This window comes from Heterodontus francisci, chromosome 11 (genome assembly GCF_036365525.1).
Source record: "Heterodontus francisci isolate sHetFra1 chromosome 11, sHetFra1.hap1, whole genome shotgun sequence".
Classification (NCBI taxonomy): domain Eukaryota; kingdom Metazoa; phylum Chordata; class Chondrichthyes; order Heterodontiformes; family Heterodontidae; genus Heterodontus; species Heterodontus francisci.
Window position 1 is genome coordinate 49,446,960 of NC_090381.1, and position 12,543 is coordinate 49,459,502.

Sequence of the window (12,543 nt, forward strand, 5' to 3'; positions counted from 1 at the left end):
CCTGTGTGAAGAGCTTGGTCAAGCAGATACGGCCTGATCTGTGCAACCTCTTACAGCAAGACTTGCAGCTTGGTGGGCCTGGGGTTCCTGCAATACCAGTGGCTGTCAAGGATACTGCCACTCCCAATTCTTATGCCTAAGGCTCCTGCCAGGATGTTACTGGGGATATTTCAAGGATCTCACAGTCGATTTCTTCAAATAAACCACCAAATGAGCCAGTATATTTCCTTTCCAATGGATGACAGTAGTCACAATGAGGGGCATAGAATTCATAGTAGTGATACACTTCCCCAAGTGTAGGGTGCAGAGTGGAAATGCCATGTGAGACAACTGTGCACATACTAGAGGTGGACCCTTCTGTATTTTCAGACATGGTACTCAAAGTCTTCGGCAGGTCTTCTCCTGCAGAGGGAAGGAAACAGTTATGTGTGCCTACTATTAAAGCAAGCGTAGATGTGTGCGTGACTTGTGCATGTAGTAGAGAAGCTGAGAAGAGAATGAAGCAGGATTCTGGGAGAATGGAGTTAATTAGGAAGTGACTAGCTTGAAGGTGTATAAAGGAAGCAGTGCGAAGAGGAGGTTCATATTCTGCAGTCGAGAGTTGGTGAGAAGAGCATGTCATAAGTGGAAACAGTGAATGCAGCAAGAATCAGGTGACTGTATATAGAAGAGGTGGTAGAGTGCACCATTTTGATCAATGGTGAGGAAACTTTTGCAGGGATGGTGGTTGGTCTGAATGATGAAGGAGGAAGTAGAGGGACCATGAACAGAGGCAATGCAAGAGATTGGGAAGGGAGATGTACTGACCATTCCTAATCTACTGATGCCATTGAATCCAGGCAATTCATCCAGATCCTTGGGATGATACCCCTGCTACTAAATTCCTCTGCCACTTCCAACCAGGTGATCCCAGTAACACTGTTGGACATTCGTTTACCACTTTGTGGAAACGGCACTTCTCACTCAGCCTTCGCTGCTGCAAGTGATACCTCCAGGGAGACATGAGAACGTGGCAGCAAACTTACTCCTCTCGCCAGCATCCCCAAGAAACAGAAAATGAATTGGGCAATTCGGTACCAGGACTTGCATTGAATGAATGCACCCTCCTGTTAAGAGGTGGATTCACCCTTTAATTAGTTGCCTGCGATTCCCAATGGGATATATGGGCTCAGGGCCTGCTACTATCATGATTGTCCAACTGCCCTCCAATCAACTGTAAATGAGGCCCAGCTGTTTCAACAGCCAGGCCACTCAAGCTTTCAGAATTAATGGTGCCTGTTTAAGGCGCTCTTCCACCCACCACGACCTCTCCCCCCCCACCCAATTCAAGCACTGATCCTGCCCCGAGTTAAAATTGACCCATGCGTCTATATACAGACGGTCTCCAAATTGCATTCATCTTCTGTCTGAGTGTTTTGATCACAATTTGCAAAGGAAGTTCCTTTTCTTTGTGGATTAGGAAATGGTACGGATTATTTTGCATAATGCAGTTTAAGAAATTTGCAAATGAGGACGCTGATATGTGCAAGGGAAAGCTGGCTGGCCAGTTGACAATGTTCATTCATCACAATAGATGAATGGGGGTGGGGGATGGGGGTCAGTATGATGATGACATTGAGAAAGATCATATTGATCTTTCAGCATTGATTGACAGTAAAACACAAGTGTTCGACATGTGAATCCCAAGTACTGAGTTCAGAAGGATTTTCTTCAGCTTGCAGCACTTTAAAATTACAGTCAGTCACAGCATTGGTTTGGTCATGAAATCTGCCATATATCTTGAATCCTGAACATCCATCATTTGGTAAAACAGGCAGTTTCAATGAGCAAATTTCTATTTTTGTTACTCCGAAGTTACATTAATAATATAAGTAAACTTTGCCCTGTTTTGATAACTTACTAAGTATTTAATAAGCACAAATAAGATTTACACATTAAAAAGTGGTAGGCAGAGATCTTGAATTGTTTATGAATTATTATCTCTATATATATATATATATATATAAAATAGGTTTTACTGAGCCAGAAATAGCTACTATACTGGAACTGTAATGATAATGCAAGAACAAATGCAAATGCCTTTAATGCAACAGCTTCATGATAAAGCATTTGGCAGCTCCAACCGCATATCAGTAAATTTATCCAGTGAGTAGCTGAGTCACAGAACAGAAATGCTCCAGGTTCCAGGCAGACCTTAAAAGCTGCAAATTATTTTCAACATAATGTCAAACACAAGTTATAAGTGATCATTTCAAAAGGATTTACATTAGCTGTAACAAGGATTTGTAAATGCAAACAAAAAGGTTTGCTGAATATTTTCCTGTAGAAACAGTTCCCCTTTAAGACTGCTGAAATATTATACTAAAGGCTGTCATTACTGTCTTTTTGTGTAAGTGCTGCTTACAAAACCTGTTCGTCATTGATTACTCATTCCCTAATTTGGCCATAATTGAACGTTATGGTACACTGGTACCATTCTATCACTCCTCAGAAATGATTCAGACACACATTTGTGACTTGCCCAATTTCATTTTAGATTATTTGAAGTCGCTTCCTAACATGTCAAAACAAGTAGTAAACATGCCCCAAAACACTGGTTTACTTCCCTCACTGTTATAAAGTCTAGCTCTCTTGACAAAGGACAATTACTGTTCCGTCACTACAACTTGTTTTTCTTTAATAAAACTCACATACCAAAGTATCATAATTAAAAGATTGCATTCAAACTGAGGATTATCTAAATGGGGCCATAATTAAAGAGGGATCAATGGGGAGTTTCTGAACTGACTCAACATCCTGCAATAAATCAGGTGGAATTCTGCTCCATAAACTGTATCACAACACCATTGGAATGACTTCCAGGAAGCGCTTGTATTATAGCACATGCTAAAGTTGTGAGATTTTGAGTTATTTTCTTAGCTTCTGTTGAACCAAATGTTTTGATCAGTTTTCGGTAACACATGATCAATGATACAATGATATCATGGGACGCTCTTCTACATGCTGTCTTATAGGGCAGCCCGTCAGACATCATTGCCCCTTTCATATGAACTTGCAGGTGGCACAGACAATACCCGTCTGTCACTTTGAAGCCTTAAGATACGTCCCTTCCAATCTTTCAATTCTTTCAAGTATTAACACATTCTACTGAAGGTGACAACTGGAAGAGGAAATGTAATTCTGTCCCATGGGGTTTCAGGCCCCAGCAGATGACCAGCGTTGGAGACTGCAATAACAATAAGCACCCACCACTGCTGATTGCCAGGCCTTTGTCACACCATGAGATCTTAATCAATCTAACGCTGACCCCCAATGACAGGAGGAAGATGGATGAGGAAGTAAGTGACCCTTGACCCCTGCTCCATAATTGTCCCGTCAGAGTTCTCTCATGCAAAAACAATAGGGGCAGTTCCTATTCACAAAGACTCAAACACAGTCAGTGTTACTTGAATCAAATGGGGGTGGGTTGGGGTGGAATCTTAATTCCCTACTGTGACACCTTGTCAGTTCTGTCACAGCAAAGGTGGATTTTTACATTTGTAAAAGGTGATAATCTATTTACTTTATTTAAAAAATGAACTTCAGATTCAAGATAGAAGATAAGAAAATGACCCCTAGCTTTTCAGGAATGTGCATCATTATTTCATTGCACTTAACCTAGCTGACTTGTCTTGACCAAAGAACTGCAGCTACAGGCCAGAAAAATTGTTATAATTTGAATAAAGTCAAAAAATAGAATTAAGCCCTTAAATCTCACTTCTTGATATAATTTATTTACTTACTTTTTATTTAATAAGAACTGGAATGAATGGTCTGAAAATGGCAAACATTTTATCACTAGATCACCAAAAGAAACACACAATTCTGATCCATCCTATTTAAACAATAATGTGGTTACAAAAAAAAAGGATCAGGTGACTAATTCTGGTTGTGCTGTAGTTGCACCAAGAATTACAAGAGACCTGGGCTCAGTCACTCAACGAGGCTTTTAGTTATACTTAAAGATTTGTTAGGGGGCTGTCCGACATCGAAGTTATCAAAAGGCTCTTTTTGAACAGTGCAATGTAATCAGCTGCACAAAACCTGGATACAAAGCTAATAAAAGAGTAAAAAACTTTGTTATTCTGTCATTAATCAGCACAACCCAATGAAGACCCATTTTGCTACATATCTTGAACTCTTGAGTACTCTTGGTATGGCCAAACCAAACAGATCATATAAAGGTTACAGATATATAAAAGATAGCTTGCATTTCTTTTATCACACTGAAAATACAGAAAATTAACATATTCCATCCTTTGGAAAAGGGAATGTAGGAATGTTTAAAGGCAAAAATTACATAAGAAAATACAATACTTCTCGTTAACACTTCACTAATTCATAGTGTTTTGTGCTTTCATAGTTTTCTAGCTTTTTCTTCAAGTGTAATTTTAATGTCTGTACAAAATAACTATGTTCTGCCCAAGCACTGTATTATGTTATCTTTCTTCTGTCAGCGGTTCACGATCAAAAATTCTCCAACAATTTCTAAATTAGATTATTCCGAGTAAAAATTGTGCTTCATTCCATTTCTTATCAATTTTGAGTCACATCCTAAATTTTTTTTTAGCAGAAACCGAATTATTTTCTGCTGAATTGAGTGTAAAACTTTCCCAATTTAAAGCCTCCATTAAAACTGAATCAATACCATGTTTATTTAGTTGCTTCCAATGGGAAGTCACTTAGATTTTACACTTACCTTTAGACAGATTAACTACAATTAAAACTCAACAGGAAAGTTGCAGCAATGGTTCCTCACCAATTCAACAGAACTTAATATTACTTTAGTAAACCACGATGAATTTGAGAGATGTGATACAGCATTCCACCTTGATTGCAGTGTAACACTGAGAGCATTGTGACAATTTGAAAATAAATAATTTGTAAAACTCTGCTGTTCTTTCTTATTTTGGCAATTACATCAGCTTAAATTGTCAGCTTTACAAAAATATAGAGCCACTAAAACGTCATTGTAATCTGTGCCCTTTTGAATGGTGCAGTGTTGGGGCAGAAGTCAGTATGACATCACCTCAACCAATGAAGAGTTGTTTACAAATGATACAGGAATAGGATGCTGGCCCCATGACATTATCATTGCTATTGAAATAGGTATTCAATCCAAGTTCTAAACATTAATTATATAGGGATGTACTACATTAAATTATTTATATAACAATTGATGCATGTTTGACTTTGATTACTTTATGATATGATTAAATGTGATTTTTAAAATCTCTAATTTTTGATAGGTAGAATTAAATCCTCAAAATTATTTGTAAATAAGTCATTGGCTTTCTGTACTTTTGCCTGTCTGTTACACTATGTAGTCAAAGAAACACCACCCAGAACTGACAGAATTGTTAATCTCATTGTTCCGTCTTGTACTGTCCCACCGGACCAGCTAATTATCACTGTTTACATCATATTGTCACATCACTAATTAAATTACTTATGTATAAAGCCAAAATGGAATTAGTCCAAATACACAGTATTATATCCTACCTTGGCACTCTCCATTCTGTTCTTCATAACCAGTATTGCACAGGCAGTTGCCAATGGGCACGAGCCATTCTCCATCTGCACCACAATACATTTTTGGCTCATCTTTCTCCTCAGAGTTGTTCACACAGGAACCACGCACCTCCACAAGGGATGAGGTGTCGGCGCCTGTGATGGTGTCAGGGAACTGTGCCAAGTTGTGTACTGTCAGTGGGCACTTCTTGTAAAAAACACGGACAGATACCAAGGCAATGCAGGCACCTACATCTTGGAATGCCAAGTAGAAGCCTTTCTTAGTCAGTGGACCCACATCCCGGACCTCAGTATTCAGTTTCATCACCCGATCACCAATGTCCACTTGCGTAAAACTCTCATCAGCTGCAATGGTGTCAATCTTTATGTACCGGTTTTCTGAGATATACCACTCATTATCATTGTTTGACTCAAAGTAAAACAGGTTAAAGGTCTCTTTGCATGTTCCCATGACACCTGGCAGACTGTTGCAGTCCCTAAGGGTAAATTTAATCTCTATGTAAACTCTCTGGGCTCCCTCACGAGGGATCCAATCAGTCCGTAGCCAGTTATTCTGATTTGCCTCCATCACATTGCAGACCTGGTAGGTACGGATCGGAGTATTCTTCTCATCCATGATACTCACTTCCTCCCACTGTTAAAATAAAACATACACATCTTTTACTTCAATGTGTCCATATTATTTTGGAATGCAGTTTAACTTCATTGATTAATATAAGATGTATGCTTTTGAAGGAATGCCTGCAGCAAGGAAGTGCACTTATCTCTACATGCATTTGTATAGTGCCTTTAATAAAGTAAATGTCCCAAAATGCTTCCTGAAGGAGAGGCAGATGCCAAGGAGCAATAAAACATTAAGGGAGATGACTGATGGCTAGAGATAGGTTTACAAAAGACTCTTGAAGCTGGGGAGTGAAATAATAATGCAGAGAGATTAGGAGAGAACTCCTGAGGCCCAAGTGTCTGGTGAAGCAGAAAGTGGGGAGTGGGGAGTGGGGAGGGGGAGGGGGAGGGGGGGGGGTAGATATGCAAGAAGTCAGAGTTAGAACAGCAGAGAATGTGAGCTGGGACATAGTGCTGGAGCAGACTACAGAGGGAGGGTGGGACAAGACTGGAATGGATTTGTAAAGGAGAACAAGGGGTTTGGGGAACTGTGAGCCAAGAGATAAAAAAAGGGGAGAGGGACAGGATGCAAACAGGTGAGTTTTGGATGAGCTGGAATGTATGCAGGACGGAGCCAATCTACCTCTTGGATGATGTACTGAACAATAACTTGTTCCCATCCTGTAAAAATTAGATAGTAAACTATGTGCAAATGTGTAATGCTGAATTGTTTTCATGGGGACTAAAAAATCTTCCAATGTAATTTTTTAAAAGTTGTCTAATAACTTAATACATACACACGTTTACACTCAAAATCAGTGTACATATATGTGTTTTATATGAGAAAATATAAGATCTTTGTGCAGTGTGGTGTGGAGTGAAGGAGGGAGTTGGCCCGTATTTAACCGGCGGCAGAGTAAAACCTTTCAATCCACATTTGTCAATGTGACCTGTTATGTTTAATTAGAGAAAGTGAAGACCGTGAGCTGCACCTGCTCTCTTCCGAACTCGCCACACATGAATCCTCATGTCAGCCCCATAATATCTCGGTCATTACCCTGACTTGTTTAGGAATTAATAAAGATTCAATGACCGTCGCTTCATTCTGAGCTCCCGGGAGACTGGGTTCCAGGGTTTAATTTATCAGCGCAATGTGTTAAACCTTGTTAGCGACAAAACGATAAACTCGAATTAGAAGCTGTTTTTAAATGAAGCTACACGTCAGGGTTATGTCTCTGTCCCTGGTCCACCACCTTCATCAACTGCTCCAACTGAATGTGTGGAATTGAAGTCACTGGTGCCACTCCGCTTCATATAATTTTTTTTTTCAAAAGATACGATTGTAATTTCAAACAATATTTCGTTTACTGTAAATCTGTCAGTGATCGCTGCTGCAAATTATGTGAACGATATTCGAGCTTTTATTTCAAAATGAAACCCAGTATAGAATATTTCCCTGCGTCCCATATTGTATAATGAAACATTGACCAAGAGAAATCTAAATAAATGCTTCAAGTGCACTTTGTGCGCGGAGAAGCTAGGGGCTGTTTAATTTTTCACAAGGGTCTATAAATAGAACTGAAGTGCATGTTATGAAAGCAACTAACGTTTCAATTAAATGGAAAGCGTTTCATTAAACTCCGTTTTGTAAATAAAAAAGGGGTCCTCCTCGCCGCCAGCTATCGCCACGACCAGGTTTAATTAAATGGCCTACCAATCAAACCCATACTCATGGTATCAATTCACTGAAAACTACCATCATTTGCGGACTACACTCCAGTTCCCCTCGGGCTGCCTGGAGAGAAGGGGATAGTGTCTGCCTCTGCAATTGTTGTTGTGCTGCGTTTGAGGGGAAGCCTGGCTGCCGCTGAGGTACCTTTTCCCCAATGCCCAGTGAATGGGGGACACTCATTAGCAATCCGTGTTATATGTGCGCACTCGCCACTCTGCCAGCAAGCTGTCAATCAACCTGTACCAGAGAGTCAGCAACGTGCAAATACACACAGAGCAAAGGAAATATACAGCCCAAGGTCAGCTCATATTCAATCCTTGTCAAGCTTGTCCTCAATATTTACAATTTCGTGAATCTGTACAAGTTACTCAGCAATGAAATCCCTCTTAGAGATATGATATCCAGTCTAAGTTTCTACATCACCGACTAACATCTAAGCAAGAATGGAACCGGCGCTGTTGATGTTATTCTGACCCACACGCTTGCCAACTGAGCTAACCAGCTTCCCTACTTGTTTAATTTAGTTACAACAAAAACATCTTAACTGAGGAGCCTTCATTACATTTCTACTTCGAAGAAAACGACCTAGGCGCAAACAGTTGTTCAATATGCCTTCGGTTTTTGTTTTATTTTGTTAAAGGGAAATTGGAAAGAAAATGGGTGTGTGTGTTTTTTTAGGTACCAGGACCAGGCAGTTCATCGTACACAGCGTGTCTTGTTCAAAGTTACAATTGTTGCTAAGGGAGCCCGGGAAGATGGCTTGTCACTAACTGGAAATCTCTGTTTTGACATTTTTCACTTATCTGGAAATGGAGAGGGTGTGTACACTCGTGCTCATCCCGCCCGCTGTACCACGCTCTCATTCCACCTCCAACAGCAGATCAGCTTCCCCGTTAATCCTCCAAAAGCTGCCTTTGCTGACCCTGTCCCTCAGATGTGACTCCTCAGCCCGGCCATATCCTGAGGGAGTGCTCTTTTCTTGTCTGGGAATGGAATCCCTTCCACACTGCACCGCTCCTCACACCTAACGCCTGCCCAGCCACCTCTTGCTCATTGTAATCCTTCACTAAATCTTTCACTAAACTGTGGAAATAACATATCGGTATATTCTCTCTGTGAAAGGACTTTTCCTGCGTGTTTTCGAGGTTTTTTTTTGCACAATCGTTCCCTACATTAGTTGCTCTTGACATTTAAATTGTTTTTTGAATCATGTGATCGCTAAAAGTGATCTTATCCATTTTCCACTTAACCAACTCCGCTTTACCCTGCCCTTTCGGTTTCCAATTCTGCATGCTGGAGCTTTCCGATGGGGGTATATAGTTTCGCCTCACAAAGAGCAATTCAGTTCACGGGAGCATTGCGGAAACCCGACCTTCCCGCCACAAACTGCTGAAAATGCTCCCATTAGCTTGGAATGGAATACTTCTCAACGTGATAGTTCAAGTTTTGGTACTCACTCCGCCTTCGGAAGGGAAAGCCTCCCAGCCCAGCTCGCCTTGAACAGACCGGGAATCCAAGAGAATAACTGTTGGGAGTAAAAGCAACCCATTAGGAAAAGAAGTGCAGCAGTAGATAATAGCTCTCTCTGAACTTCCCGCCTATGTCAAATGTCACAGTGTCTGCATATTTCCAACTTGCTTCAGCCAACATTGTTTAATTGCGAATAAACCTTATAAATCATTTCAAAAGAAACTAAACGACCTGCGTTCTGCTGCGCTGCTTTGTACTATTCGAACTCAGCTTTGTCAACGCTACTTAATATCACTTCTGGTTATTGGAAAGGGGCATAAATATTGCTGGAAATATACTTACATTATATTTGAAATGTAATTGAATTGAAATTCAGAGTAATCACTACACTCGCTATAGACCAGAGACTTCGATTGCATTAGTGTTCAGCAACATTTGAGGGGGTTAATCCATAAAGTCGGCACGTTTGGACTGGTGTTTATGTGAATGAAAGCAGAATAATAAGACAGGCAGTGCCAGGTTTATTAGTTTATTTTATTGGCAATGCGGGAGCTGTACAAGGCAGGAGATGAAGCGGTTCCAATGCTGACTGCAATGCACCCATAGCAAGCAGCCGTTTGAACACTCAGTTAGGTAACCATAAGCACTCGCCTCCTTCACTGACTGGTGGGAAGGACAAGGGGAGGGGAAGGGCATTTCAAGAGAAGCACTTTTGCCAGCCAACGTTCTCTGCGAAAGATCACCTCTAGTAGCTGAGTTCGCTATCAAAAACATACATCCTGTAGAATTGGAGGGGGGGGGGGGAAGGTGCAGTGGGGAGGGGGGAGGGTGCAGTGGGGAGGGGAGGGTGCAGTGGGGAGGGTGAAGTGGAGAGGGTGCAGTGGGGAGGGGAGGGTGCAGTGGGGAGGGTGAAGTGGAGAGGGTGCAGTGGGGAGGGGAGGGTGCAGTGGGGAGGGTGAAGTGGAGAGGGTGCAGTGGGGAGGGGGAGGGTACAGTGGGGAGGGTGAAGTGGAGAGGGTGCAGTGGGGAGGGGAGGGGAGGGTGCAGTGGGGAGGATGAAGTGGGGAAGGGGAGAGGGTGCAGTGGGGAGGGGGAGGGTACAGTGAGGAGGGTACAGTGGGGGAACGGGAGGGTGCAGTGGAGAGAGGGGGAGGGTGCAATGGAGAGGGGGAGGGTGCAGTGGAGAGGGGGAGGGTGAAGTGGGGGAGGGGAGGGTGCAGGGGAGAGGGTGAAGTGGGGAGGGGTAGAGGGTGCAGTGGAGAGGGGGAGGGTGCAGTGGGGGAGGGTGAAGTGGGGGGAGGGGAGGGTGCAGTGGGGGAGGTTGAACTGGGGGAAGGGGAGGGTGCAGTGAGGAGAGGGGAGGAGGCAGTAGGAAGGGGGAGGGTGCAGTGGGGTTGCAGTGGAGGGAGGTGCAGTGGGGGTACTCTCTGAGAATCAATTCAGATCTAGCAGTATTTTCAGTGTTCAACCGGCTTTGAATGTTATCCGCGATCGTTATCAGATTGTGTTAGAGAGCCCGAAACACACTAATAAATCTTATTTAAGGATTGTTGGAAAGCGCCCACAAACTGCATGTCTGGCATCTCATTCCGATTTCCAGGAGAGAGAAATAGCTGAATGCCAGGCCGTTTTTTTCCTCTCCTCTGCACTCTTGGCGTGTTGTGAATCGTACGCCTCGTCCATTTGATGAATTTAAGGTGGATTACACTGCGGGAGGACAATGAATGAGGACTCAATCCCTTCCTCAGAAAGGAGAAAATGCGTGGTCTGAATGTTAAGAACGGTCGCCACAAACCTGGCTGCCATCAGCCGCTAACTTATGCCTTTTTGTACCGGTTCCCACAATTCAACCACTTTCCTAAAGTAAAGCCGCTTTTGCTGCGATCATCCGATATTATTGCTTTGGAAAATGGGATTTTAAAAAGTAAATGAAAATCACTAACCAATTCCCATTCAGATTACAATCTTGTGCAAGGCCCGATTACAATGCAATACAATGTTAAACTGACTTTTTTTCTCATTTCGCCGCGCGTTCCATTCTTTATTTAAGAGCTGGGAAATGTCTTCATTATGTGTTGTCAGAGTTTTAGCGGTGGAGTGTCCAATGTGTTAACTGCGGGAACTGGCAGATTACTCTGGAGTTACAGAGCCCGGGGTTTTCTCGGGCAATCGGTTCTGCTTCATTGCTGTTCGCCGAGATAGGTGCAGTTTAACGTATAAGGCGATCAGCCACTAAAGGAGTTGGAAACTGTCTTTAAAAATGTAAGTGAATAGAACTGGACGGATACACTAGCCCGTGGCAGCAAAGTACATTTCTAAACATTCGTCTGTTTGCGATACTTAGAAACAAGGCGAGGTATGAAACGGTGAGGATCAAATCTGGGCAGTGAGCAGCTCAGGGCTCTCACAGCAGGTCCGGATAGACTTTAACACGCAGACTTTAATAGCTGCCTGTTACTGTTCCACTGATCCTACCAGCAGGTTATCCTATTTTTAATCAAGTTAGAGTGGAAACCTTTGATACAAGTATCAGGTCCCAAGTTCTGCTCCGGGAGACACACAAGACATTTTCATCTCAAACTTACCTTGGTTGGGCGGATGGACCTTTGAATTATAAAATGCTGCAGCAATCCCGAGTATGAGCGCACAGGCGGTTAACTGTACAGTCCCGGCCATTTCTTGTCTCTGTTTGTTATAAGCCTGCGAGTTGAGGGAGCTTCACTTTAGATCGCTCTTTCCCGGTGGAATAGTGACTGGACTTTGGAAGCTGCAGCTCGTAGACATTGCCGAGGGGGCAGGGCCAGAGTCTGACGTCAGGCGTCAATCAAATGCATCCAGTCAAAATACTCTGCGTGGAGTCGGATCCGTCATTCTGTCGGCATAAACTGCAGCCCAGAGCAGTACTCAGGCTCAAACTCTATCTATTGGACTGATCAGTTCTTCCCTTGAAGTTAATCACTAACCAACAACATCAAAATCGTCCCAGTAACACACATAACAGACTGCGGGAAATCTCCTGCAATTCTGACAAGTGGTTTTGTTGAACATCCACAAGGAACACAACACCTAACACAAATCCACCGTTCTGGCTTCTCCAGGCCATGTAAACACATTGCACTAAACTCTCAGCACAACTTCGCAAGCTTCTACGCTATTTATGCCCTTTA

General features: G+C 42.6%; 1 protein-coding gene across 3 annotated transcripts in view; it reads right to left on the reverse strand.

Moving 5' to 3' along the window:
* The window catches only part of LOC137375251 (ephrin type-A receptor 4), a 147,794-nt gene extending 135,636 nt beyond the window's left edge, over positions 1–12,158 (reverse strand). For 2 of the 3 annotated variants that reach the window (XM_068042129.1, XM_068042128.1), the window contains exons 1-3: positions 11,962–12,147; positions 9,364–9,431; positions 5,542–6,205 (exon numbers count right to left, since the gene is read on the reverse strand). In XM_068042129.1, the coding sequence (XP_067898230.1) occupies positions 5,542–6,205; positions 9,364–9,431; positions 11,962–12,052 (823 nt within the window). In that variant the 5' untranslated portion in view covers positions 12,053–12,147. Of the gene's footprint in view, positions 1–5,541; positions 6,206–9,363; positions 9,432–11,961 lie in introns of all 3 variants that reach the window. The other variant, XM_068042130.1, reaches the window with a different exon arrangement.
* Positions 12,159–12,543: the final 385 nt, after the last annotated feature.